Source organism: Triticum aestivum, chromosome 3D (assembly GCF_018294505.1).
Source record: "Triticum aestivum cultivar Chinese Spring chromosome 3D, IWGSC CS RefSeq v2.1, whole genome shotgun sequence".
In the NCBI taxonomy this organism is placed as follows: domain Eukaryota; kingdom Viridiplantae; phylum Streptophyta; class Magnoliopsida; order Poales; family Poaceae; genus Triticum; species Triticum aestivum.
Genome location: NC_057802.1, coordinates 308,256,991 through 308,284,214, shown reverse-complemented (window position 1 = coordinate 308,284,214; position 27,224 = coordinate 308,256,991). Strand labels below are relative to the sequence as shown.

The 27,224-nt window shown below is 42.0% G+C and overlaps 1 protein-coding gene and 1 long non-coding RNA gene across 11 annotated transcripts; both read right to left on the bottom strand.

The window, feature by feature from the left end:
• Positions 1-5,247: 5,247 nt before the first annotated feature.
• Positions 5,248-15,739, bottom strand: LOC123078569 (uncharacterized). Of its 9 annotated transcripts, XR_006437526.1 has the most exons (13): positions 15,115-15,739; positions 14,955-15,013; positions 14,784-14,843; positions 14,547-14,700; positions 14,309-14,439; positions 13,741-13,795; positions 13,211-13,298; positions 12,865-13,125; positions 12,727-12,789; positions 7,304-7,597; positions 7,038-7,115; positions 5,913-6,060; positions 5,248-5,485 (listed from the first exon to the last, which is right to left on the bottom strand). It is a non-coding gene; the product is annotated as an uncharacterized lncRNA (long non-coding RNA). The 9 variants fall into 9 exon arrangements; XR_006437525.1 differs by having other exon boundaries at positions 5,248-7,115; positions 7,304-7,382; positions 7,499-7,597; XR_006437519.1 differs by having other exon boundaries at positions 5,913-7,597.
• A 2,488-nt stretch (positions 15,740-18,227) lies between these two features.
• On the bottom strand, positions 18,228-26,559 carry LOC123078568 (SCY1-like protein 2). 2 transcript variants are annotated; one of them, XR_006437517.1, is made up of 15 exons: positions 25,879-26,559; positions 24,943-25,047; positions 24,240-24,350; positions 23,555-23,737; positions 23,307-23,433; positions 23,098-23,159; positions 22,822-22,908; positions 22,177-22,263; positions 21,621-21,734; positions 21,300-21,428; positions 21,008-21,070; positions 20,166-20,327; positions 19,941-20,059; positions 18,598-19,856; positions 18,228-18,502 (listed from the first exon to the last, which is right to left on the bottom strand). XR_006437517.1 is itself a non-coding variant. In XM_044501117.1 (14 exons), the coding sequence occupies exons 1-14, from the start codon at positions 26,368-26,370 to the stop codon at positions 18,794-18,796; spliced, it is 2,904 nt and encodes a 967-aa protein (XP_044357052.1). In that variant the 5' UTR covers positions 26,371-26,559; the 3' UTR covers positions 18,228-18,793. The 2 variants fall into 2 exon arrangements, 1 of the variants encoding a protein (XP_044357052.1); XM_044501117.1 differs by having other exon boundaries at positions 18,228-19,856.
• Between the last annotated feature and the right edge of the window lie 665 nt (positions 26,560-27,224).

Genomic DNA, 27,224 nt, shown 5'->3' with positions numbered 1-27,224 from the left:
TGGCAAAATGCGTCCGGACAATGCAGGCGGTTTGAGGGTCAGCGTTGGAGATGCCCTAATATGTATAAAAAACATTGGTCCGGGCAGGCATATGCATCAATCATTGCTAGGAGGCGTCTCGTCCGTTCGATACAAGTTACTCCTGGAGAAAGCAACAATCAATAGGACTTTTCTAATCCTCCCATTCTTTTAGGAAAAACGTGAAATTGTTTCTCCTTAAATGGTAGCAGGGCAGGTATGAAAAAAGATCTTAGACTTTCTAGGGTTGGGCTAGGAGGGTCTAATGCCTTTCTTTTTTTGCCCATCGGGGTTATTTCCCAAGGGTTGTCATGGTAAGAGGGAGAAGGGGGATAAGCGTATGCACATTTCACACTATAGATATGGATATGGATATGATCGTGATCGTGTGGCATGCAGGCGTCTCCATTTTAATGTTCTCCAACTACGGTGGACATGGTTCCACATGCATCCATCGAAAATGCTACGATGGACATAGTTTCAGATGTATTCAAATGAACAGTAAAATCTAAAAAATAGCAAAGTAATAAGTAACTTGTTTTATTATAGTAACAGAAAAGATATTTGCCTAACGTCAGATTTTAAGCCTCTCCCAGCAAACGCGCTCTCTTCCCTCAGATTCGTTCCACGAATCTTGGCGCAGGGGCATGAGGCACGTGAAATTATTAACTCGTTCGCTATGAATACAAAGGCCAGCAAACGCTATACTAATAAAAACATTACTGCATACTGCATTGGCTAGGGACGCAAGCCTTTACTTGGGAGACCTAAGACTAAGTTCAAACCTCAGTCCCTCCTTTTTTACTAGATGGCAAATTATGGTTTTTTTCCTTAGGTATATGGCAGTTTTTCAAAAAGAATTAACATGGCAATTAGCCAATTATATAGTTTTGAACTTTGCACATGGAAAATTTAAAGATTTATTTCTACCGTTCACAAGTCAAATTTGTTTTTGTACATGGCAGTTTATTATTAATAACATGACATTTTTTATTTTAAAGATTTTTTTAAATTTTCACAAGTCAAATATATTTTTATACACGGCGCCTTATAGGAGCTCCCTGAAGCCCGATCTCTGTGCTTCAGGGAGCCTTATATTTGACTTGTGAAAATTTTAAAAAATCTTTAAAATAAAAAATGTCATGTTATAGGAGCTCCCTGAAGCGAGACATAGGGGTTTGATCTTAGTCTTAGGTCCATTTTTAAAAACCCCTATGTCTCGATTTAGAGAGCTCCTATAGGGCGCCTTATGCGCCGGTTAGCAGAACTGGCGCCCACTACAGCTCGCCAGTAGGCCGGCCCATGAACATCATGGGCAGTGCAAGAAAAATTGTATTTATTCACGAAAAACACAGCGCAAATGATGCTCCCGTGTGGATTCAGACAAGCACCATTAAGCTCCAGTGCATGATTGGCTAACCACTAAACCTACTAAGCTGTTACAGAAAGAGTTCAACGCGAAATTTCTAAGAACTATACTTTTTCCGCGCTATTTAGTAAAACAAGATATTTTTTTAAAAGAAACGTGAACAAATTTTGAATGTCCACGGATAAAAAAAACCTCACGAATTAAAAAAAATCATGTATTCAAAAAAAATTCACGAATTCAAAAACTTCATAAAATTGAAAAAAGTTCATCGATTTTCAAAGAAGTTCGCAAATTATTAAAAAGTTCACCTATTTTGAAAAAAAGTTCATAGACTTTCAAAAAAGTTCACAAATTTTCGAAAAATGTTCACGGATTTTGAAAAAAAGTTCATCGAATTTGGAAAAAGTTCATCGAAATTGAAAAAAATTCATCAAATTTGAGAAAAAATCATTGATTTTGAAAAAAAAAATTCATCAAATTTTAGAAAAAGTTCATAAAAATTAAAAAAAAAGGTTCATTGGTTTTGCAAAAAGGTTCACGAAAAACTTGAAAAGTTCATTGAACCAAGAGGAAGGAAAAAAAAGATAATGTAAAGTTGATGGATAAAAAAGGTGAGAAAGATGAACGTAGGCACATGAGGTTGGTTGGCGGGGTGGTCGGTGCGTTGAACCTCAAAGGAGGAGGTCGCAGGTTCGACTCAATGTGTGTGTAAAAAACTTGATAATGTATTTAAAAATGTTAATTAAGCATTTAAAAATGTTAAACAAGTATTCGAAAAATTTAAATGTGTATCGACAAAATTTGACAATGTATTCAAACAAATATTAAACAAGGATTTGAAAATTCTAATTAAGCATTTGAAAAATGTTAATTCTGTACAGAAAAAATATTGACCAATGTTCGAAAATATTAATCTTGTATTTAAAAAAATAAAGCAATTGAAAAATGTCAAATGTATATATTAAAAATGTTGACCATGTGATCAAAAAATGTTATTCATGTATTTCATAAATACTAATCGAGCATTTGAAAAGGTTGTTAAATGTGAATATAAAAAATGTTGACCACGTATTAAAAAAATTAAAGTTGTATTTCAAAAATGTTAAACATATATTAGGTTTATACCAAAAATGTACAATGTGTATGAAAAAAGATAGACATATAAAATATTTTATTTTTAAAAAAATGTTAATAATGTATTTCAAAATGTTAAACGTGTATATAAAAAATATTTCTGATGTATACAAAGATGTTGAATGCGTACATAGTCAACATGTGTTGACAAAAAATAAACCTATGAAAATTGACAAAGAAAAACAAAGCAAAATGAAGAAACCTAATACAATTAAAAAAACATGTAAAACGACAAAGAAAAAACAAAAACGAAGAATAATGAAGAAAGAGAAAGAAAATTAGTCATATATTTGAAAAGGTAGTCATATACGGAATATGTATAATGTGTATAAAAATTAGTCGTTAAACACAAATATTTGTAAAACAAATGTTAATCATCTATTTCAAAAATGTTAAACCTGTACAAAACAAATCCTGATATATACGAAAAATGTAGAACGTGTCTTAAAAACATTGAACATAAAACATAAATTCTAGAAAAAGTTGATGGCGTATAAAAATAGCTTAATCATATAATTCAAAAATGATAAACATGTACTAAAAAATGTTCCTGATATATACCGAAAATGTGCAATGTGTATGAAAAATGTAGTCATAAAACATAAATGTAAAAAAATGTTAATCATGTATCTAAATAATGTTAAACATGTATAAAAATATTAAATATGTATAAAAATGTTTCTAATGTATATGTAAAATGTATAAATGTGTATGAAAAATTTATACGCATGCTGAAGAAAAAAGAAGAAAAGCAGTGGAAACTGAAGAAACAACAGAAAGAAACAAAAGAAATTCATCGAGTAAGAAGGAAAACGGAAATCTGAAGAAAACCTAGAAAATTCATGAGGAGCGAAGAAAAATTGAAAATAATAATAAGAAAACCATATAAAACTAGTGCAATAAAGGAAAGGGAAGCAAAGAAACAAGAAAAAACAAGAAAGAAACAAAAAAACTGAAGAAAAGAAGATAGGAACAAAAACCAGTGAAAACCAAGAAATGAACAAAGACACCCGATGAAAAAACAAAAAACCGAAGGAAAATCATGATGAACAAGAAAATCAGTAGGAACCATGAAAAATGAAGAAAACAATGAAAAAACAAAGAAAATGGAAAACCGAAGAAAACCGTAAAGGAAAGCAAAAGATAACGAAAAAGGGAAGAAAACCGGAATGAACCAATGTATCGAGCTAACAAAAGGGAGAGATCGATCGACCTGAGCGAGCGACGAAGGAGAAGAAATAGGTTGACCCAATACCTACGCAAGAGAGAAAACCTTTTAGAGAAGCTATTGTCTCGCTATAAGCTATTGTCTCGCTATAAGCGAGGCATAGCTCTCGTGCAGAAATCGTTCTCTGGATGGATACGCCTGAACCAATTCATTCGTTGCACCCTTCCCCTAGCTGACATTTCCTAGCTATTTGATAGTAGACATAGTAATTACCCTACTCAAATGCGAATTTCGTAATAAATTGACATCCATGGTTTTGGAGGTGAAAATGCAAAATAGGACCTCTAGAATGCTTGAGAAATAGTCTTTCTCGAGCATTGATTTTTGCCTTTTTTCGTCCAGAATACCATGTTTCTCATTTCTTCATAAAAATTAGCATGTACATAGAACATTCGGTTATGTTGTTTTTGCTATCGACTTTACTATTTAAGCACAAATGCCCGTGCTTTGCAATGGAAGACATTGTTATCTGTCTCACACGTCCACTTATTTTCACTTTTTCGTTTGTCCCCGTCCTGTTGTCCTTCTTCTCTCCTTCGGAGAGCTCCTCTAGTACGCTGGACAGGGAGTTTCTTCGCATTCATAAATGCAGTCTTTCGTCCACCTCTATTTAATTACGCATCACTTACTAAGTCCCAATAGCGTGCAACCTCCTTTAATTATGCAGCAAGCCATTAAATTGTGCATCACTTAATTAGCCCACATAGGACATCATATTCCTTCCTTCCTTTAGCGAGACTCATTCTCTTCTTCTCACATCTTCATCCTCATCCTCCGCTTATCGATTCCCAAGCCGACTTATTGAGTTGATCAATAACAGGTAACTTCAAGACATATATAAATTGGTCGTTGTGGTTTTAAGGGCGCAGGTGGTACTATTTAATGATAGTAGGAAGAGACGACTTATTGAGTTGGTAGTTTTTTTAGGCCCAGCGGAGGCCCAATGCATGTTGTGTTATGTAATTGCAATCGGCCTACTCATAGTGTAGGTTGCAAAAGAAAAGGCTAATTTTTTCCCCTCTGCATCCCAATCGAAGAAAAAAAAGATGTGGAGCAGGCCCCTTGGCCCATGTAGGGGACTACTCCCTGTGGCCTAATCGAAGGAAAAAAATTGCAGAGCAGGCCCCTCAATGCATGGTTTGGAGGCCCAACCCGAAAATTTATTTATGCGTGGACGGACAATTTTTTTTAGTACCACCTGGCATAGGTACGAAAAAAAATCATATATGGTGAACAAACAAAAAATTCAGAGAAACGCACGTCCCTTCATTTGTAGGCATACTAGATCGGCATCGCGCCTTGGCGCGAGGGTGCCGGTCCCAACGATGTGGCGAAGCAAGTAATGGTCAAAGTTAGTAGAAAGCCAGGGTTTATCAGGATATAACAGAATAAAGGAAAGAAGAAATATTCACATGTAATAGGAGCAAGACATCATAGATGGATACCAAAACTGTAGTACAACACATCTCCATAGCCAACAGAACGACAACACAACACATTTGAGGATGCAATGTTCATATACATGGTAAATTAAAGGATACAATTGTTCATACACGGTAGATATCAAGTACAAAAGGATGGATAGATGTGACAAAAGGGACGCATTCACAAAAGAAGAGGGAGATCACATGGTAGTTTACACGGTGCATCACAGGAGCTAGTGGCATCGAATGAAAGTCTAGTCCCATGGTTCATGAATCCAAACAAACATAGGGACTTGTATAATCTAAGAGTTCCTGGAATCACAGTAATTGGTTGTCAACAAACAAAAGTAACCACCAGTTTCCGAAACACCACTATGTATTAGTAAACATATGGTTGTCACATAAACGTGTCTTCATCCAAGGAAATCAAAAACAATATTTATGGTTGCTTGTTACGACCACGTCACTAATACAACACATACATCAAGTACTCCAACCCTAATGGGGAAATGACACACTATCTTCCCATGAAAGGTTATGTGTAGGTCAAAAAGAAAACAAAAGAATTCATGGTTTCTTCAGTGACAAATTCATTTGAAGCAAGTGGAAAACTGGTAAAGCTTTGGAGCCTTGCACAAGGTTGAAACTTTAAAGCCTCACATTCCCAAACAATCTTAAGGAGGGCCAACATAATTGAAACCAAGAAGAACTAAACAATATATCAGCTAGAGAGCAATACCTGCACTGGCCAATGATGACATAGTGGCATGTTTGGGAATAATTATGAAAGGTTCATATTCATCTTCACACGGTGCGTGTTTCAACAATAATTATGCCCCTGATAGAAAAAATTTTAGCGAGTGAGCACTTCCTGTCAATGTATCTCCCTGAAATGAAATAAGTTAATAATCAGATTTCATCCTCCCTAGAATGGAGCAAATTAATAATTTGATTACATTCTTATAAGCAACATATTGCCTAAATACTCCATAGAGGTTACTGACAAGTAAACAACATAAGACACATGCATCAACAGATAAATATCACATGTCTTTCAAGAAAAAATATCACATGCCAGCAAAATAAAGGTTTTGGTAAGTATTTTCCTTCATGTACTCACTCTACAGGACAAACAAATTGGTACCAGGAATCAAAAGGACCAACTTTTTTTACTGAATAGTAAGGATTAGCTAAATTGATGAACCAATTATCACAGTAACTTCAACTCCATCATGGACACTATCTATTTTCAAAAAACAACAAGGATCGACTAAATAGATAAAGCAATTATCTTATACACAAACAGAAAGACTACATCTACATATCTAAACAGAAAGACTTCATAATTGGCTTCTATCTTACCAATGTAATCGACACCTATAATTGACTCACAAATATTAAAGCCTAACCTGAACCAAAATGGAGGTCACAATCTATTACCTTGACATAAGAAGTACCAACATAAAAAAATATAGGCAAAACCATTTGGAACCTCGATAACAAGAGTGGTGGTTACATAAGAAGTGGTTTCACCATTTGAGAGAGTGTGGCCATGAGTTTACTGCTTAGGTTTCACCAAAGCATTCAAAACTAACATGTTGATTAGACAACGTGAAGAGCTACAAATATTTACTGGTGCAAGTTTGAAGAAAATGATTCAATAAATAGGCGCTTGTAGTGAAACAACTGGGAAAAATGTTTCAATAAATAGGCGCTTGTAGTGAAACAACTGGGAAAATGTTTCAATAAATAGGCGCTTGTAGTGACTCATGATATAACCACTAAATCTTCTCTAGCCTTCAATTGAATGTACTATTTTAGAATTAAAAAATTGCACACAAGAGCATGTAAGAGGCTCAAGTACCTCTATCAAGACCAAAAGCAACACATAAAAGGCGTATCAACAAAGAGTTCACATGTTTCCCAGTTCATGGATACATTCCTGCAACATATAGCAACATAAATGATCCAGCAATAGGTACCTCTGTCAAGCAAATGCTTCACATTATACCTAATCGTATTTAAGTGCCAGGAGGTTAGCAGGGAATTTCTAAATAACTGGATATGAAAGAGAAGTAAAACAAAGCAACACATATGGCCTTTTGAAGGGGGCAAGTAGATCAATGCTACCTCTGCATATAAATTAGGCATGTTTATGGGAGACGCAGCGTGCCGGCTGGATCCCCTCTGCTATGGCAAAAGCGGCAACCTGCACGACGGGAGATGGAAGGAGCATCTCTGTGTGTGTGTGTGTGTGTGAGAGAGAGAGAGGCTAAGACGAATCGGCACCACGAAGGGGAGCCGCACTGGCTGAAGGAGGCTCACCTCATCACGATGCCCTCATCAGCCCCTATATGGCGGCGGCCTCCGGTGCGGTCTGCCGGCAGATAAGGAAAATCCAGCAACCAACAAAGCACCGACGACCTGCTTGAATATATGCAATCCTCAATTGACATGAGCTATATATAAGTGAGCAATTCAAAAATCCATTATAGCAAGTTTTAGCCTCCTGGCTTGTTTAAGTAGTGAACCACTAATTAATTTTATTATCCTGGTTTGTGTAATTAGCTCCATTGTAGAAAGATTCATCCTGGGTTGTTTAATTAGGGAGCCACAAATTCATTCTAGCATCCAGGTTTGTTCAATTAGTGAGCCACTAATTATTCAATCAACCGAGCAGTAGATACACACAATCAGTGATATATATGCAACACTAATGCAACCATTACTTGTGTTGCTCTCATCATGACACACATCATCTGCTTGTCATGGCAACACACTTACACTGATGTACATGGCATCAGGTTTCAGCATCCATGATGCAAAAATAGCAAGTAAAGCTACATGTATGCTACCTTACTTGATTTAAACCCAAATGATACAAGCTAGGACGGCGCATTAAGGATGCGATATATGATTAATAAGAGGAAGGGTTGGTTATATATATTTTAAAGCGGAGAGAGAGGGGGAGATCCTTTATTGCAATTGTTCTTCTAATTATTGGACTGTCTGAGTAAACATAGCTGATAAAATATTAGAATAAAATTAGCATTTATACTCAGATTCTATCATGTTATTCCTCAGACATCTTGTAACACCCCGGATGTAGCTTTCCATATTTGTAACTCCAACTCTTGCCATTTTCGGCTATGTGTTATGATATTCCCTCCGTGGTCGGGTTTTGTCTTTCGTTTTGCATTTTGTTCATGTCATGCATATCATATCATGTCATCATGTGCATCTCATTTTGCATACGTGTTCGTCTCATGCATCCGAGCATTTTTCCCGTTGTCTGTTTTGCAATCCGGCGCTTCCACCTCCTCCGGCGCACCCCTCTTGTTTTCTTTCGTGAGCGGGTGTCAAACGTTCTCGGAATGGACCGAGGCTTGTCAAGTGGCCTTGGTATACCACCGGGAGACCACCGGTCAAGTTTCGTTCCATTTGGAGGTCGTTTGGTACTCCAACGGTTAACCGGGCATCCGCAAAGTCCTTTTGTGTGTTGCAGCAAAACCCCTCTCTAATAAGCCCAAAACCCACCAAACTCTCTTCCATGCTCTAGGTCGTTCGATCATGATCGTGTGGGCGAAAACCGCACTCCGTTTGGAGTCTCCTAGCTCCCTCTACCTATATATTTGCACCCCTCCCGAAATAATCCGCAGTCCAAACCCTAACCCTATCCCTCCGCGCCGTCGGACACGTCCGTACCCCGTCGGACGAAGCCGCAGCCGCCCCGAGCCAACGGGCGCGCGGCACCTGACCCCGCCGCCGCTCCCACGCCGCCGGCCCGCGCGGCCCGCGCCTGGCCCGCGGGGCCCGACCGCCCGTCGCCCGCTGCCCCGCCGCCTCGCGCAGCGCGCCGCCGCTGCCGCGTCGCCTCCTCCCGCGCCGGTCGCCGCCCTCGCCGCCCCCTCGTCGTCTCCGGCGAGCGTCGGCGCCGCCCGCGGCTGCCCGAGCGCGCCCGGCGCCCGACGCCGCCGCCCGACCTCCTCGCCGTCTCCTTCTTCCTCCCCTCCGACCGGCTCCTTCCTCGCCGTCCTCTCCCTCGCCGTCGCCTCCCTGCAGCTCCGGCGAGCTTCGCTCGAGCTCGCGCCCCGGCCAGATCTGGATCGGCCCAACCCTAGGTTGACTTCTCTCCCTCCCCCAAAATCCGCCAAGTCTTTTATTCTTACATTACGTGCACCTGTTCATCGCATCATAACTCTCTGCATATAGCTTCGTTCCGTGCGTGTAATATATCGAAATGTTCGCCTCGTGATGCTCTACATTTTGTTCCATTGCACCATGTTCATTTGGGGTCATCTTGATGCCCCAATCTCTGATGCAAGAGTGCTAGTTGCTGTTATCTGCTGTTACTTAGCAGAACTTGGAGATTTGCTATTTTTGTATCATTTAATCTGTGCATCTTATGGGCATGAGCTCTACATGTGTTTTGTTTTATGCCATGCCATCTTTACAGAGGTGTTTGCCATGTATTTTTGTGATCTCTGTGGTGACTAGCACAAGCATGCAAACTAGGCCCCGTAATGTTTCTAATTTCAGGGACTTAGTATTTTCTCCAAGTCTTTGTCTGCTGTTATTTTGTTGCCATGTAAACTTGATGCTATAGAGAGATCCATGCATATTTTGGAGATGTTTAGTAAGGATGTTTTGTAGATATTATTGTAATTGATCCATTCCTTCCCTTGTTTGCAATTATGGAGTGCCATAGCATGACTCAATATTGCTCTACTTTTACTATAAAATATTTCTGGCAGATTGTTTACGTGTTATTCAATTTTGCCAAGCTTGTTGTAGTTGATCCATACATGCTATGCTTTTTTTCTTGGCATGGATATTTTCATAAACATGCCATATTGCTGTAGGTATGCTTGTCTTGTCATGCATTGCTTTGTGGTGAGTGCATCAAGCTCACCAAGATGCCTTCATATTATTGTTTCTGCCATGCTCTGTTTTTCTGCTAAGTCTGAAACCTGTTAACGAAACTTGCTACGTTTACATGGTTGCCATCATATCTTATGGTCCTTTTTGGCTCATGGTCAGTAAGGGACTTTTGTCATATGCATTTATTAGAATATATGCATGCCTTGTTTTTCCATGTTAAGTTCCTGTAGCATGTTGATTTCGTGCTCTGAACATTGCTACCTGATGCTGTTTCAGTCATGTCCAGTAATTTCATCAAGTCTGTGAACCTGATTTCTTTTGCACTTTTGCCATGCTTGTTTGAGCTTGTTATGTTGTGATTTAGCCATAGCTCAGTGTTCATCTTTTGTCAAGCATCTCCTGTAGATTACTGTCATATTCTTTGTTGCTATGTTGGAGTGCTGTAGCATTGTTACTTGTTGCATTCTAAGTGCTATCATGTTGTTAATCGCAGATTCGTGTCATTCTTATTTTGCTTGCCATTTGCAAACCGTGCATCCGTTTCCGGTGATTTTTATATCGATTTCGACCGAAATCATCTCATCTTTCCAGTGGCATGCTTGGTTTTCCAAGTTACTGCCTTGTTCATCATTTTTCTTCCGGAGCACGCATATGCATCGCATATCATATCTTGTATATCATTCATGTATTGCATCATGTTGTTTGTGCATTTTCCCATGATTGATTGTGGTTCCGTTGCTTGTGTTCTTGTCTTGGGTAGAGCCGGGAGACGAGTTCGTGAACGAGAAACCTGTTGAGTACGCTTACGAGGATCAAGCTTTCGACAACTCTGAGAACCTTGCAGGCAAGATGACCATACCCTCGAAATCACTTCTATCTTTGCTTTGCTAGTTGTTCGCTCTATTGCCATGCTGCGCTACCTACCACTTGCTATATCATGCCTCCCATATCGCCATGTCAGCCTCTAACCATCCTTTCCTAGCAAACCGTTGTTTGGCTAAGTTACCGCTTTTGCTCAGCCCTTCTTATAGCGTTGCTAGTTGCAGGTGAAGTTGAAGTTGGTTCCATGTTGGAACATGGATATGTTGGGATATCACAATATCTCTTATTTAATTAATGCATCTATATATTTTGGTAAAGGGTGGAAGGCTCGGCCTTATGCCTGGTGTTTTGTTCCACTCTTGCCGCCCTAGTTTCTGTCATACCGGTATTATGTTCCTTGAGTTTGCGTTCCTTACGCGGTTGGGTGATTTATGGGAACCCCTTGACAGTTCGCCTTGAATAAAACTCCTCCAGCAAGGCCCAACCTTGGTTTTACCATTTGCGACCTAAGCCTTTTCCCCCGGGTTTTCGCGAGCCCGAGGGTCATCTTTATTTTAACCCACCCCCCACCCCCGGGCCAGTGCTCCTTCGAGTGTTGGTCTGAATCGAGCAGCCTGCGGGGCCACCTCGGGGAAACTCGAGGTCTGGTTTTACTCGTAGCATGACTTATCCGATGTGCCCTGAGAACGAGATATGTGCAGCTACTATCGGGATTTGTCGGCACATTCGGGCGGCTTTGCTGGTCTTGTTTTACCATTGTCGAAATGTCTTGTAAACCGGGATTCCGAGACTGATCGGGTCTTTCCGGAAGAAGGTTTATCCTTCGTTGACCGTGAGAGCTTATAATGGGCTAAGTTGGGACACCCCTGCAGGGTAATATCTTTCGAAAGCCGTGCCCGCGGTTATGAGGCAGATGGGAATTTGTTAATGTTCGGTTGTAAAGAACTTGTCACTTGATCCAAGTAAAACACATCAACCGTGTGTGTAACCGTGATGGTCTCTTCTCGGCGGAGTCCGGGAAGTGAACACGGTTTGAGTTATGAATGACGTAAGTAGGAGTTCAGGATCACTTCTTGGTCATTACTAGATGACGACCGTTCCGTTGCTTCTCTTCTCGCTCTCATTTGCGTATGTTAGCAACTATATATGCCTAGTGCCTGCTGCAGCTCCACCTCATAACCCCATCCTTTCCTATAAGCTTAAATAGTCTTGATCTCGCGGGTGTGAGATTGCTGAGTCCTCGTGACTCACAGATTCTACCAAAATAGTTGTAGGTGCCGACGATGCCATTGCAGATGATGGGATCGACCTCAAGTGGGAGTTCGATGAGGAACGTGGTCGTTACTATGTGTCTTTTCCTGATGATCAGTAGTGGAGCCCAGTTGGGACGATCGGGGATCTAGCATTTGGGGTTATCTTATTTTCATTTGGATTTGACCGTAGTCGGTCTATGTGTGTATTTTGGATGATGTATGAATTATATTTATGTATTGTGTGAAGTGGCGATTGTAAGCCAACTCTCGTTATCCCATTCTTGTTCATTACATGGGATTGTGTGAAGATGACCCTTCTTACAACAAAACCACAATGCGGTTATGCCTCTAAGTCGTGCCTCGACACGTGGGAGATATAGCCGCATCGTGGGCGTTACACATCTTGTGGGTTGTTAAAAGGATCACATATATGAAGTAACAGAGGCCTTTGTTATTTGGTAATCTCTCATGTGGCCATTAATCAATCATATACATATTAGTCGCGACAAAAGAGCTATGCACATTATCTACCCTACTTCTCTACCTAGACCAGTTGGTGTTATGTGTGGCTGTAGATAATAAAGTACATCATCACACCTTTGATCCATAGGTTAAGGTAGCCTTCCACCTCAATCATCACATCAAATCTCTTTCTATGAGCTGAGAGGAGAAAACCATCAAACATGGGATAATAAAAATGGATTCACCATGAAAGAGTAAGGAGAGACTTGGTACCTCTGGTTCATTGCAGATCAAGATGAGGCAAGGATGCGTTGGGGATGGAGATGGAACTGTTGCTGTTCAGCAACCATCCACAAGAAGAGGTGATTCCGCAGTAAGGATCGGGTACCCATATCACGTCCGCTGGTTCCTCATGATGGATCCCCTCACAGAAGACAGGACGATGGCGCGTCAGCCTCGTCGCCCGCAGCACCCATCTTCTTCTGTCTAGATGGGCGGCGTGAGGTCGAGGATGACCACTGCTTCTAACCCTGGCTGCAATTCACCGCAGTTAATCTACACAATAAGATCTTGTTCACCAGATCTGAAAACGAATGACAAAAAGGTTCAGTATCAAGACCTGAGCATACACCCATTGAAAAAGAAGGCATGGAAATTGTTTGTCAACATCCAACCAGTATATATATAGAACCAGAAACACAAAATAGCTGCAAGACCAAATAAAAAGGGCATCAACAACACACTTATGTAAAATAGTGCAAAGTAAAAAATCAATCATATATTGTACACTGTAGTAGGAGAGATGTTTATTATCGAGTCCATGACTGTATTTGCAAGCTACTGTGAGAACAAAGGAATCTGACCAGGATTTTTTTTTCATCTTCTCCAATAACAACAGAAAAAAGAGATACAACCAGCTCTCCTAGATGTATATATCTAGCAATTAAAATCACTGTAAGAAGGAACCTGGTAAAAGCAGCCATACAAATCTATGGTGTTTAGGTGTTCGGTAAAATTGAACAGACGATGCTTGAAACTATTTAAAATGGAGATTTGGAAAGAGGCAAGTAATTGCAGAGTAGGCTTGTACTGGATACCAATCATGGTACTCTCAAAAAGTAAACAAAAAATCAAATCATGTAAATAGACCTGACAATTGCCGTATCCATTGACCTTGAGCTCAACCAAGCCGTACAACATGAACCTAAGTAAGAGATCATATTGGGATAAAATGACATACATTTAGAAAAACCTACCAAATAGCACAGAAAATTATGTGCAGGTTTATAGGGTAAATGATATTCATTGATGCTTAAACCAACTAATATATATTCACTCACATGATTAGCACTTCAGTACAACATCATAATAGTTAGCATGATGCTCACTAAGTAGCATAAAAGATATTGGTCACAGGTTCATAATAAAAATGCCGGAACACATGCAAGTGAATAAAAATTCATCAAAGAATGAGTTTCTTGATCATCGATGGAGAGTTAGAGATGCAGATTCTGAACTTCTTTTAACCAAGCATGATTCAATCAAACTGCCCTTTTACCCACATCATGGGAGCTGTTCACATGAACACCTTGACATATTGGCGTGACAACAGAAAAGCAAAGGAAAAAACAGGAAGTAAAATCATAGTAGGTCATCTATTTCATATCGACGCATGCATAATCAATATCTGTCAATAGTGTAGGTGGAGAAACCTCACCGGCTATCATCGCCAAGAGGAAACTCCCATGGCTATGACCATTTCTTCATCATGAAAGAAGCAAATAATCCAGCCATACTCACACCAAAAGGGCCAGTACTCCAGTAGCGATGCATTGGCTGTACCGATCACTGCTCGCAACACATACACATTGCAAAAAAAAGTTTTCATAAAAATCAAGCACTGCAAATAATTGGGATGGTCAGGTAGATCTAAGAATCATACAATTTCTCCTAACCTCCTGCAGTATCGGGATGGTCAGGTGGAGCAACATTCTTATACGCCCTGCCAACCGTCAGGAAGAACGCGTAAATCCACAAGACAGCAACGGACATTATGACGGCGAACCCCTCAAAGGCAGTGCCCAGCAAAGGCACCGGATGAGGTATGTACTGCAGAAAAAAAATGATCATAAGCTTCAGAAATTGTAAGTAAAGGTCACACAGCAGCTACGTAGGACTGATGATGCATGTACCTGGGAAAGAGCTACCAGCAGTATGATCTCTGGAAGACCGATTTTGATACATTTCATGACCTACATAGCATATCCATACTGTTATGCTATTGTTATGCCCACTGCTGTCAACTACAGCCAGATTGAATTCAGAAGTGCAGATTTGTGTATGCACAACATAAAAAGTCTTACACTTGGGAATCGAAGCTTGTAGAGCCCGAATCCAACGAGCGCGATGAGCATCCCGGTGACTGCAACACGGCTAATGCAATCCGTCACACGGTCACACACGCGTTGAACTCGAGGGAGAGGGAAACATGACCTCGAGGCGGACAGCGGTGAGCTCACGCACCTAGGTCAGGGCCGAAGAGGGTGCCGCTGTAGACGACGCTGGGCGCCTTTTCGCCATGGTCGGAGACGATGCGGTCCGTGGCGAAGCCGTCAGTGGTGGCGCGGAGTCCGCATCAGCCCGACCGCCGCCGCTACTGATGGTGTCGGCACGGAGCAGGCAGTGGACGGAGGAAGCATCCCTCCGTTGAGGGAACCACGCCGGGGGGCCCCTGGTCGCCGGGATGCGTGGCGGTTGCCGCGGCCCCCTCCTGTCGGCGGCAGAGGCGGCGCGCGACCCAGAGCAGCGGGAGAAGACCTTGGCCGGGCGACGCACAGTGATGTCGGTCGCCTCCTCATCGTGCTCGTGGCCGGCGCTCCTCCTCCTCTGCCTGGCCCCGATGGGGAGGAGGAAGGACGGCGGCATCAGGGGTGAGGGATGGACGGAGGCTCCGCTAGATGGACGCCGTGTTCTCCATCCCCACCCTCGTCCCGGCTGATGCTGCTCTTCCTTCCTGCGTGCGGCGGCCCGGTTGGGTGCCCAGGAATCGAATGCCCCCGTCGATGCATCCAAAAATTTCAGATTTACTTTATATTATGCTAACTTTGAGTCCAATTGAGTCAAAGAGCATTGAGTCTCATGCCACATTTTTGCACGTTCGTACGTGGAGGGCCAACAGCGAGCCTGCATGCTGGGGTCATTCATTTTCCTTTTTTAGCTGATGCTAGTGTTGTTGGGGACGTTGTATTGTTCGCAGATCGTGCCTAATGTGTTGTCCATGAAGCAATTTCGTTAATTTATATAGATGAGAGAAAGAGAATTAGTGGTCATGCATGCATCTTATTTTACATGCATCATGTGCATGTCCAATGAGAGAAACGGCAATGCAATAATTGCTTTAGGAGTTGAACAAGTGAGGAATATTTTATTGGATAGTTTTGTATCCACAAAACTCGTGTCATCTACTCACAATCTACATTGGTTGATGACCTTTCTAAATCAGAAGAAAGGGAGTAGATATCCTATATATGCATGCGTTGATCCACACTATCCTATTTATCTCAACATGCATATCTGCCACATCACCACACATGCCGCCTCATCAATTATTTTTTCAATCTTTCTTAATTGCATGCTCCACCCAACTAGCAATGCAAGCATGCTTGCATGGAAAAATGTCTACCTCAATGCACAATCATGTATGGAAAAATGTTTTACAATGTAGAATAATCACATGATATTATTAATCTAAATATTTATGCTCTATACAATAAAATCTCATTAGAATATATTGCAACCAGTTTCCGCCGCTAAGAGTGAGGTATCATCTAGTATAGATATAAATATAGATTTGGGTGCCCAGGAATCGAATGCCCCCGTCGATGCATCCATCCCCTTTGTAGCCTCCCGTTTTTGTGCGTCGCGTGCGTAATGTGCAGAGTCTTCCTTGCCTCACAGGTCGCGGCCCATGAATGCATCGTACGTGCATGCAGCTGACCACCGCAACAACATGGAGAACTTGAGCTCCCGTCCCGTGACGGGAGCGGATGGTGCTTGCTTCTCAACAGACAATCGTCTGAACTTGCATGGTGCTCTTCCAAGTGGCAGAAATGGAACCGAAATATTCCTGCCATGCCAACCAAGACAGCCAATATTTTACAGTGCTGCAAAAGGGTGCACATAATACAAATACAAGGCGCTCTCCTTAAGGGCAACAACAGCTAGTTAGGGTTGCAAGAGCATCTACAACCCGAGGTCCTATGTCCTCCCGAAGTCCGGGCGGCCTCTCGGACACTAAAGTAAATTGTCACTCAACCGGACCTGGCAAATTTAACCCAAACGTCCAGGCTGATCGATATCCCTCATGCCCAGGTCATATGTGGGGCAGATATAAGGATGACCGGGCGCGTCCGACACGTTAGATCCGGCCCATGCTGACCCGCCCCGACCCCACCAATATGCATCCCTATCTGCATCCTAGACCAAACCCTAAACACTTCACTTTCACAATCCGCTCCCAAGCTCCTCTCTGACATTTGCGCAGTGGATCCGAGTCAAAGATCTCCGGATCCATCGACTGGGACCTCATTCCATGCGGGGATGAGGAGTTGGCCGTCCGGCTAGCTCTCTGCTGGTCCTAGGAGTAAATCCCAGCTCCGCGGTTGGAGTCGCTCCGGCAGGTTTGCTATGCAAATGACACTTGGATCCAGCGGTATCCATGGCTCGAGGCACGTTACTGCGGCAGAGCCGGACCTGCTGACCATTGGCTGGAGGTACCGTGGCGCTAGACCGACATCCCCATGTTGGCAGTGTAACCTATGTGATGGCGCCTCACCCCCACGGCGGAGGACTCCGAGTCCGAGGTCAACACCAGCACGCGGCACGGCCCAACACATGTGGAGCACCAGCGTGCCCAGCGTGCGAGGACGAGGGCGTGGCAAGCCGCGAAGGCCGAGTCGCATGCTACCTCGGGCAGGCACGGGGAAGCCCTTTGTGCCCGCATCGCCGCAAGACAGCAAGCCCGGATTGCGCGTGCCCTTGCAAAGGAGCAAAATCGGGTGGTCTGTTCCCTCTTCGAACTGCCCCAAAAGAGGAGGCCGGTGATGGATCGGACAGCTCCAGCAAGAGCAGATCCGACTTGATACGTATTGTGTCTTTGACAGCTACTTCTGCAACGAAGACGGCAAGAGCAAAGGCAAGGGCGGCCATGGGTGAAGTTCATCCATTGTCATATCATTCGTAACTAGTAGAACATGTTAATTTTTTTAGTCCGATGACATGTATGAACTTCCTATGATATATGTGCGTTGAACTACGTGCTTGAGTGTTAACATTGCATGACATTAGTACGGATTTGAGGATTTGCTTTGAGGGACATTGTTGTGGAAGGGGACTTTTGAGGTATGACCCAAATTTTTCCTGAAAATCGAATTTCATTTTTTCATTCAATGGGGCTAGATGACTAGTTCAGTCACGGTTTGTGGACACGTTTGCAAATGTATAGGGACCAGATTTGCCCGGTCCAGCTGTAGATACTCTAACATTTTTGGTTGGGCATGCAGGGATACATTTCTAAACAAAGCAGAATTAGTTGGGAACTGAAGTGCAAAATAAGCATTTTCACTTTGATGGCAATGTGCGAAAATAAGCATATTTACTTCGACAGTAATAATCACAATACAAGAAACTAGTGGAGCATTTAACAAGTGTCTCCACACACATTTTCCAGGCAGAGGTACAGATGGGCCCAAATTTGGCAATTACACGACATGGGCCCTACCCGGCATAAATGAATACATTCGTGTAGGGTTTCCACTTTCACGAGGCCCATCAGATTCTGGTGGTACATTCTCAACATTCAAAATTTCACATCACCACAACCATTTGTGAACTCTAGACATTACAGCAGAGCCTGGACAAAGATATACACAAATAAAATTAATGCTGCCTCACCACCCCAAAGATGCTGAAATCGAGAAAACTCCAAGCAAGAATACATTCTCTAACCTCAGGAAGGCTCTTTCCTGAAGCAGCTTCCTTGGGGCTAACAACAAAGGCAACCCAGTTTCCACTGACAAGAAAATGCACTATCGCCTGCAACCATGTTTCAGGAAAGTGTAATGCTCATCATATACAAGGCTTGAACGATGTGAGCTATCCAGTGCCGTCTGCAGAACGAAGAACATGGACTCCCCTGTATTTGCTACAGTAAATCAAGAAAAGGTGGCTGCTCTGATGAAACATTGGAATTGGGAGTCCGTGATGCTCGGGAGAGGGCTGACTGCCCTTGATTTCTACCACGCCCTCTTCCAACAGCAGCAGATGGAGGAGGGGCAAGCCTGGGTGGGCCCTGTGTGCCACTGGATAACTGTGATAGTGAACCAAAATCAGATTTTGGTTGCCTGATGCTCTGGCCTGCAATGGAACTAGCTGCATTGGAGAGACCTGAGCTTGGTCCTCCAATTGGATTTCCATATCCCAGAGATGAGTTGCCTTGGTTCAAATAGCTGGCAGTTGAATTCATGCCCATTATATTTGTATTGTTTGGTTTCGCTGACCAGCTCACCTGGTTTGTTTTCATTTGTCCAAGCGAAGTACTGCCACCACCAAACCCCATGTTCCCTGTATTCAACCCAGAAATACTTTGATTTGTGCTTGGCAGGCGCTCCACTGCTGAAATGCTGGCTGCACTGCTTGGTTTGGGGGGCCAGTCGGCAAAAGGATCAACATCATCAACCCCATCGTTAGACAGCCCTCCAGATTTACTATCCTTGTTAGCTGAGAATGGTGCATTAAAGTCAGATGATGTGCTCATTCTAGGAGGCCACTCAATGTCAACAGGAACACATGAACCGGAAGTTTGATGTCCTGAACTAGGTGCAAGAGATTGCAGAGATGGAAGTGGTTGTGCAGACGGGATTGTAGACGCTGCAACCTGAGTGACTGTCAATGGCTGCTTCGTTTGAGTACTAAGATCGAAGGGAAGTGTTGAGGGTTGGTTTGTTTGGGTACTGAAATCAAAAGGGTCTTTTGAGGGTTGCTTTGTTTGAGCACTAGAATCAAAAGAGAGTGGCGGGGCACTGGTTTTCTTAGTAGGGCCCCAGTCTTCATCCCAAGAAGTGCTCTTTGCAGCTGGCATTTGTCCAGTTTGTCCCAGGCCTCCTGAAGTTGGCTTAGAATGAATCCCATTTGAGATTGAAGGCGATACTTTTACCTCTGTATGCCCATTATCCGTAACTGTCACACCACGCTTCTCTTCAATCTTGCTGTAGAAGCACACAGTAGTTTAGTTGATAAATTAATTGCTCCATGGAGAGTACAACTGACTGATTGAATATAGTAACTGGTACCTTGTGATATCCTTGACAAATAGGATATACTTGGCAAATTGCTGTACATTCAGTTGTTGTGCCGTGAGCAATGGGAAGACTAGAGGAACCACATGCTCCGCAGCAAACTCAACACCACACTGGATTAATGAGAATTTAGTTACATAAGGGTACTGCTAGAAGGTAAATAAATTGGCAAGGAGTGCTGGAAGTTCAGCGATAGTGAACAAACATATCAAGGGTAACCTGTTTATAAATCGCATTAGCAACTCCAAGGGTGCACATAAGGGTTGGGGCAGAATGGTCAACAGCTGTGCAACGCCGAAGAGTCTGCAAGATCTCTACTATACCTGTTTTATCCAACGATGGAACAAGATCTCCTAAACAGCGCAAAGCATTTACTCGCACCTACATTTGCAGGGCACTTACGATCATAAGAAAGCACATACACTTATGAAACGATGTAGGGTACAAAATGCTGCCTTCTAGAAAATGAGGTTCAAAGGCAGTAGCAACCAGCAGATATTTGGAAAAATTGAATAAGTCTTAATTCAGCAATGCCCAACAGTACCGTGATAGAACAATCATGTGAAGTAAACTAAGGCCCAACAGATGCGGTACCCCGCAATCCTACACCACTAAATATAAACTCTGCATCACTATATATTGCTAATGCAGCAATCAATAATGTCCAGAGCAACTTAGAAAGGACTATTCACAGCATTGTTACGAATTTGGGCAGAAAACCAGCATTGTTAATATTGTAATAAATGACGGTAAAATGTCTAAAAACAGAGCAGATACGAAGCAGAAGACAGATAATGAGCTGCATGACAAAGGGCATAAGTACACTGTACACAAGAAAAATCATATGTTTCATTATGTCATGGCCCTTATCTTTATATTTTCCTTTTCGTGTGCAAATGTGTCTGCTAAAACAGGAATGAAGACGGCAATTTAGTCTCAAATATTTTATATAACCTAGCCATTCATCAAGAGCGTTATTATTATGGTCGTTTGTTGCATAAGCATATTGACCCGATTATCAATAAATAAATTACTGGGATCAAATCATATACTGTGCATACCGCAGCAACTGTAGTTTTCAAAGCTAATCCATGCACGCGTGGCAGCACAGACTGTTTCAGTAGCTGCAAGAAGAAATAAATACATGAATACATAATGTAGATGCAAAAAATAATGAATAAACACATAATGTGGATTATTATTCATATAATAACTTGGTAAGCTCATCCATCATCTGAGACATAATCCAAGCAATCGGTTAGAAAAAATAATTCCTTGATGGTGAACAAAAGAAAGAGCAATTAAAACTCAATGGCTGTTCTTCTATTTAGCAAGTAAAAAAACAAGGTTAACCTTCATGTCAAGTTGTCGAGACAGTGTTACTGTTCGTCGCAAAACTTCTTCCTGCAGACGGGGATCAGTATCATCATAAGCCCGTACCAGCATAGGAAGGATATGTGATATCAAATGTTCGTTTGTGGCCTGCAAGGGGGGATACAACAACTATAAGTTAATAACGGCAGGAGTCCCAAACACAAATGGCAGATTCCACTAAACTTTAGTTTGTAAAGATCCTTCAGGGATCAAGATCAACATTGCATTCAATCATAGCGAAACCTGACAGGGCTAAAACAAGAATCGGAATTAGTTTACTTCATAAATATACATAATTACCTTGCTAATAATGAGATCGGCACGCTTCACAAGCAAAAGAAGAGTTTCACCTGATGCTGAAGTAAATACTGGAACAAGAGCAGGCAATGTTGACAGCTCAAAGTCATCTTTATCCTGCAGAACAGAAAGAGGGCAGAAAAAAATGATCTTCAGAAGTTGGTATTACTAAAAAAATGCAGCATGGCATAGCTTCAAATTACATTGCTTTCAATAACTACTCCCTCCGTATCATAATATAAGAGCATTTTTTACACTACACCAGTGTCAAAAACGTTCTTATATTATGGGACGGAGGGAGTAAGAGCTATTTTAAATTGAGGTGTCATACGGGATAATCCAATTCTGGTAGGTTAGCATGTGTTGAATCAAGAATGAGCTAAACCACAGAAAGAGAGGTTACAACACATGTACATAGATATAAGAAACTAGCCAGATAAGCAGATACAAGGTTGAGCTACGTGCCAGTTGTTAGAATTAATTAACCATAACATCTTGCTGTTAGCCAATAATCCATAAATAAAAGATGGTACTATGTACAGTTTTTTAGGAGAAGTACCTGTGATTCTGCTATTGTCAGAACCATGGGCAAAATCATTTGCTGCATGACCATGTTGCGTAGCTCGGCACAAAGAGGTGGAAGAACCTGGTCGGAAAATGAGAGTCAGCTATCAAAAAGAAAATCTGTCAACTGAGCATTACAATGCATGTATATTTAATTGAATAAGTGAGGTTCAGATGAACACCATGTGCAAATTAAAGTTAATCACACATCATTAACAAATTTATTGAAATAGGGAACCAGAAAATTAGAATTCAGATGGATCAATGAATGAACCGATTCAGTTCTGTAATATAGAAATGAGCCAGGAATTTGAGGTGTGGACATTTTTTTCTTTGTTTATCATATTACAACCTTTAGTTGTTGGCAGCCTCAACATTTTCCAGAAAACAAGTACGCCCTCAAAATTAGCTCTTTCGTTTTGAACGGAGCTTCAGGCCACAAGGAAAGTTGAGCGCTGGATACTTGATTGAGATGGAAACTTTAGAGTTTGAGCAGTTTATGGCCGTTTAAGCAATAAAGTTTTATCATGCATCTGAGAAAGGCACGAAAGAGCAAGTAAAGATTTTTATTGGACATACGTAATTACAGCTCCTCTGAACAATTCTGACAAACAAAGTAGAGAGAATGGATTGCACATACTTTATATCGAAGAACTCGGGAATCAAAGTCTTTCCACATATCCGATAATGCTTTCAGAAATTCTGTCTTCTGCATATTATCTCTCTCCTGAAAAGGACATTTTATTAACATCAGAACCATCTGCAGCTAACAGTCTAGCAAGTAACTGAAGGCTGAAGCTTAAATTGGTCAGTTGTGATTCTCAAGTTGCAAAGAAGAAAGCTTGATACACATAGCAGTGAAACTCAAAAGGTTTAAACTTATCTAGGAGAAATGAAAGGAGTCATAAATACATACAAGCAAATGGTCAAGGAAACGAAGAGCTCGCAACCTTGTATCATGCCGGAAGAAAGAAGAGCCTGTAAGAAGGAAAAGGGCAATGTATCAAAAGCATTTCAACCTACTGTTAGTGCTGTCAGCAGTTAACACCATTAGTGACAACATCCAGAAACTCCAGTCTACAAGCACTTATGCACCAAATAAGGAAAACACAATCGATACTTTACCTGTGAAAGCCATCGCACTAGGGCGTGATGCTGCATCAACTGATAGCATATTTCGCAAATCAGCCACCAGATCAGTAGGAATACTAGAAAAGGCTTCACTTGTTAAATATGTCAATGAATTCATATACTGCAATAACAGGGGACATGTCAGTATATTTTCTGCACATGCAACCGTAGCATAAGTCAAAGGTAGAGCCAAATTAAATACATTCTATTTTGACAAAGCATGTGCCAGATTAAAGACATACCATTTTCACATTGTTATGGCAATCCAGAAGTGGTCTATGAGCAACTAAGTGGTAAGCCAGGCATCCAAAACTGAATATGTCACAGGTAGAGCCTACTTTAGAATCACCACTGCGAACCAATTCTGGTGCAGTATAGTTCAGAGATGGTTGAAGAGGTAAAGCTGTGTCTTCGACATCGTAGTCCTAAAGAGCAATCAAGCAATAAAAGGTTATGATTCTTATTTACTTTGCTAATCACAGCGACAGTATCATCAAAAAATAGCAAGTGTGCAAAGAATATGCTTAGTTGCAAAGGATGTTTAGCTGTTCACAAAACCATTCAGAACAAATTAAATGACAATTTCTGTCGACCGCAGCATATACGCGGTTATAGAGCTAAGCAAATCCATGTTATCTGCAAATACCTTAAGCAACACTGCAGAAGTTGTAGCACATATTTGGTGGGAAATATATATTCATGACTAGGAAAAATTCTATGGCAGATAAATAGAGAGATTTTCTGTCCAATTTAGTGCTGTGCTCCAGTGCAATCTACATAGCCAGGACTTAAGAATACTAATAAACAATTCTATAGAAATACTCTGTTATGGCTCAAAGAAAGAAGATACCAACTAGTTAATATATCAAAAATGGTAAAACAAATCAGCTACATTACTTACGAAGTACAATGTCAATAAGTACTAACCGAATAATGGAATTGCTGCGATGATGCCAAACCACCTGTGGCTTGGTCAACAGAAAGAGCAAAACCAAAACCTCCAAGCTTCCAAGATCCACTTGAAGTTATAAAGACCGTCTGCAAAAGAGACCAAGTTATTGTAGCATAGAAGTGAAGACATGCGCACGCTTATAAGCAGCAACATCAAAATCATGCAAGGGCAGTAGAATAGACTAAAAACTGCTCCCATTGTTTCTTATAACTGTCCTCACTTAGCCTATTCTAAAGCATTAATGAGGTTTAGAAGTGAAGTACTGCATTAAGATACTATTTTTATTTCCTCAATAGACGTTTATTTTGAAAGGAGACACCTGATGCCAGGGACAGTTGTAGTGAAACGGAAAAAAAAAATTAAGCCTTCTACGGGATGGATGATTCGCAGGTACTATTAAACTCTGTGCTACCAACCGTGATGTCAGAACGGAAAATTTACCAAATAATCAGTATAAAGACAATAATATGTATTAACCATTAGAGAAGGTTTGAATTGATTTTGTTGAGTAACTAAGTGCAAGTATAAAGCAGAAGGGTATAATGGCCAGCCAGCCTAGACAGTATGGTACAGATGAACAATAAAGCTAGTTTAATGACGGGGGATACTAATGAGTGCACAACAAAATATATAAAATTACAGGAAATAAAACCACGCAGAAATCTGCTATGTTGCAACCTCAGGTGATATAGCTCGATGTGCAAGATGGGCATTGTTATGGAGAAAATCCAACGTCTCTGCAACTTGTAGCAATCCATGTTTAATCTCCAGTATCCCCATTTCCTGGAACACAGGCGAAAAATAAGCAAACCATAGTAGAGTCAAAAACCAACCAATTGCCATGCGCTACTGACCCCCACAGAGTTCCGTGCAAAAAAAAAATCTACAAGGACCCAACCACAGATGATATTTACGAGTGCATTGGTTGACAAGCCTACTCAATAGCAATCTAACTCCCTGAAATATCACTTGAAAAACTAACAATTTTATAATGGAAGAAATCAACACAATCTGACCCAAAACCTATTGTTAGTGAAGTCAATCATGTTAATCTCGTATGTTCCTACCACATGTCAATGGCGGAGCCACCCTGGGGTAAAATGATGCCGCGAGATTTTTACAAATAGTGCAGAAGTAACAAGACTGGAGAAATGCCACAGGACTTCACACGATTTCAGTAGAATGAACCCACTAAAGGAAGTTAATGTGAAGAAAGGCTTGTTGTGAAGTTCTAAAAATATAGGTGATTCCACTTGGTGAAATTTGCAGATACATCACTCTGAAATGACACATTCGATATCATGGATTACACTGGGCATTCACCATGGTGCTAAATAATGGACAAATTGGGCAAAACTATCAGTTTCTCACTCTCATCTACATGAAAACAGACACTGATCACCTCAACTTGCTTGCTGGCGGTGACTGATCACTAGTTACTACCAGTGAGTAATGTAACCACACCCACCCACACTGATACTACCAGTATACTTGAACTAAATCGTCAATTTCACAAACTCTAGCCTCCATAGCATCCACTTAATTGCGAAGGTCCAAAGCTAGATATCCAGGAATGATCGAGATCAAACAAAGGCGTGAGTGCTATGTCTGTACCATGCCCTTGAGCTCCTTGGGCACCTTGCCCACGTTGTCGAGGCACCCGAGCGCGTTGGAGACGGAGGCGAAGAGCGGCTCAGTGACCATGGCCATGGCGGCCTTGGTCTCGTCAAGCGCCTGCACGACGTGGAGCACACCCGGATGACGCAGCCGCACGAGGCGCGCGGCGTCAGCGCGTGCGAGGTCGAGGAACGCGTCCTCCGCCGCCCTGGAGAGCCCGGCCCGCGCCCGCGCCTCGGAGAGCGCGCGCTTGTCGAGCACCCAAACGGAGACGACGGGGTACGGCGTGGATGCCGCCGCGTCCCGCGGCCGCGCCGTGTAGATCCGCCACGCGAGCCCCGGGCCGCCCGAGCCCGCCTGGTCGAGCAGCTCGTAGTCCTGCAGCGGCCGCGGGCCCGTGACCTCCTGCACCGTGGTGGTCACCGTCTTCTCGATCACCGCCGACGCCTTGGCCAGCGCCTGCTGCAGCGTCTTCATGTTGAGCGACATCTCGTCCGCCGGTGCCCGCGCCGGCGAGATCTGGAGCCCCTCCGCTGCTGTGGTCGACGGGGAATTTTGGTGGAACTTCTGGGGGTCGGTGGCTCGATCGGTCGGTGGCAGCGCGTGTTTGGTAATTTACGGGTATTCTTAATTGATTTTCTAATTTCAATCATTTTTTGGGGGGACGAGACTCATGTGACTGTGAGAAACCGCGAGGAGGATGCTTCGTCGGCAAGGAGAAGAGAGGAAGGGGAAAAGTTTGTCTGATCTGGGCCGTTGTTTGCCTTTGGCTGAAAGGATGAAAGGTTGGGATCCGGTGGAGGCCGGATTTTCATTTAACACAGTCAGGTCGAGGTGTCTGGTCAATGCAGTTAACTAATTTACGAACGTGGAAGTATCAACAATTTTCCTTTTTTACGCTTAGAAGTGTGAACAATTAGGAACGCCGTTATTTTGCAAGTTAGGCTGGTTGTAACAGCGAGTATCATATAATCTATACTCTTATGAAAAACAAAGTTGGTGAGGATAGTGTTCTTGCCATCCTGCAATATAGGTCATCCGATTTATATCTGACGGATAGGAAGGAAACTATGGCAATTTTGCAAAAAGATACCCACACCCCTCTCCATATTTGCAAATAAGGCATTCCCTCGTTCATCCTTTTCTCCCACAAGATAAACTACTCATACAAATGCATCTTGATGTTCCGTGCAACGCATGGGCATCTTGCTAGTAGTATAATACTAGTATCTATAGTGCACAGTATCATAGATGACTTCATTTTTTGCTATGCATGACACGTACGGTATCATGATATGATACTCAATCATCTCTTTCTTTATTTAATTCTATGCCATCTCATT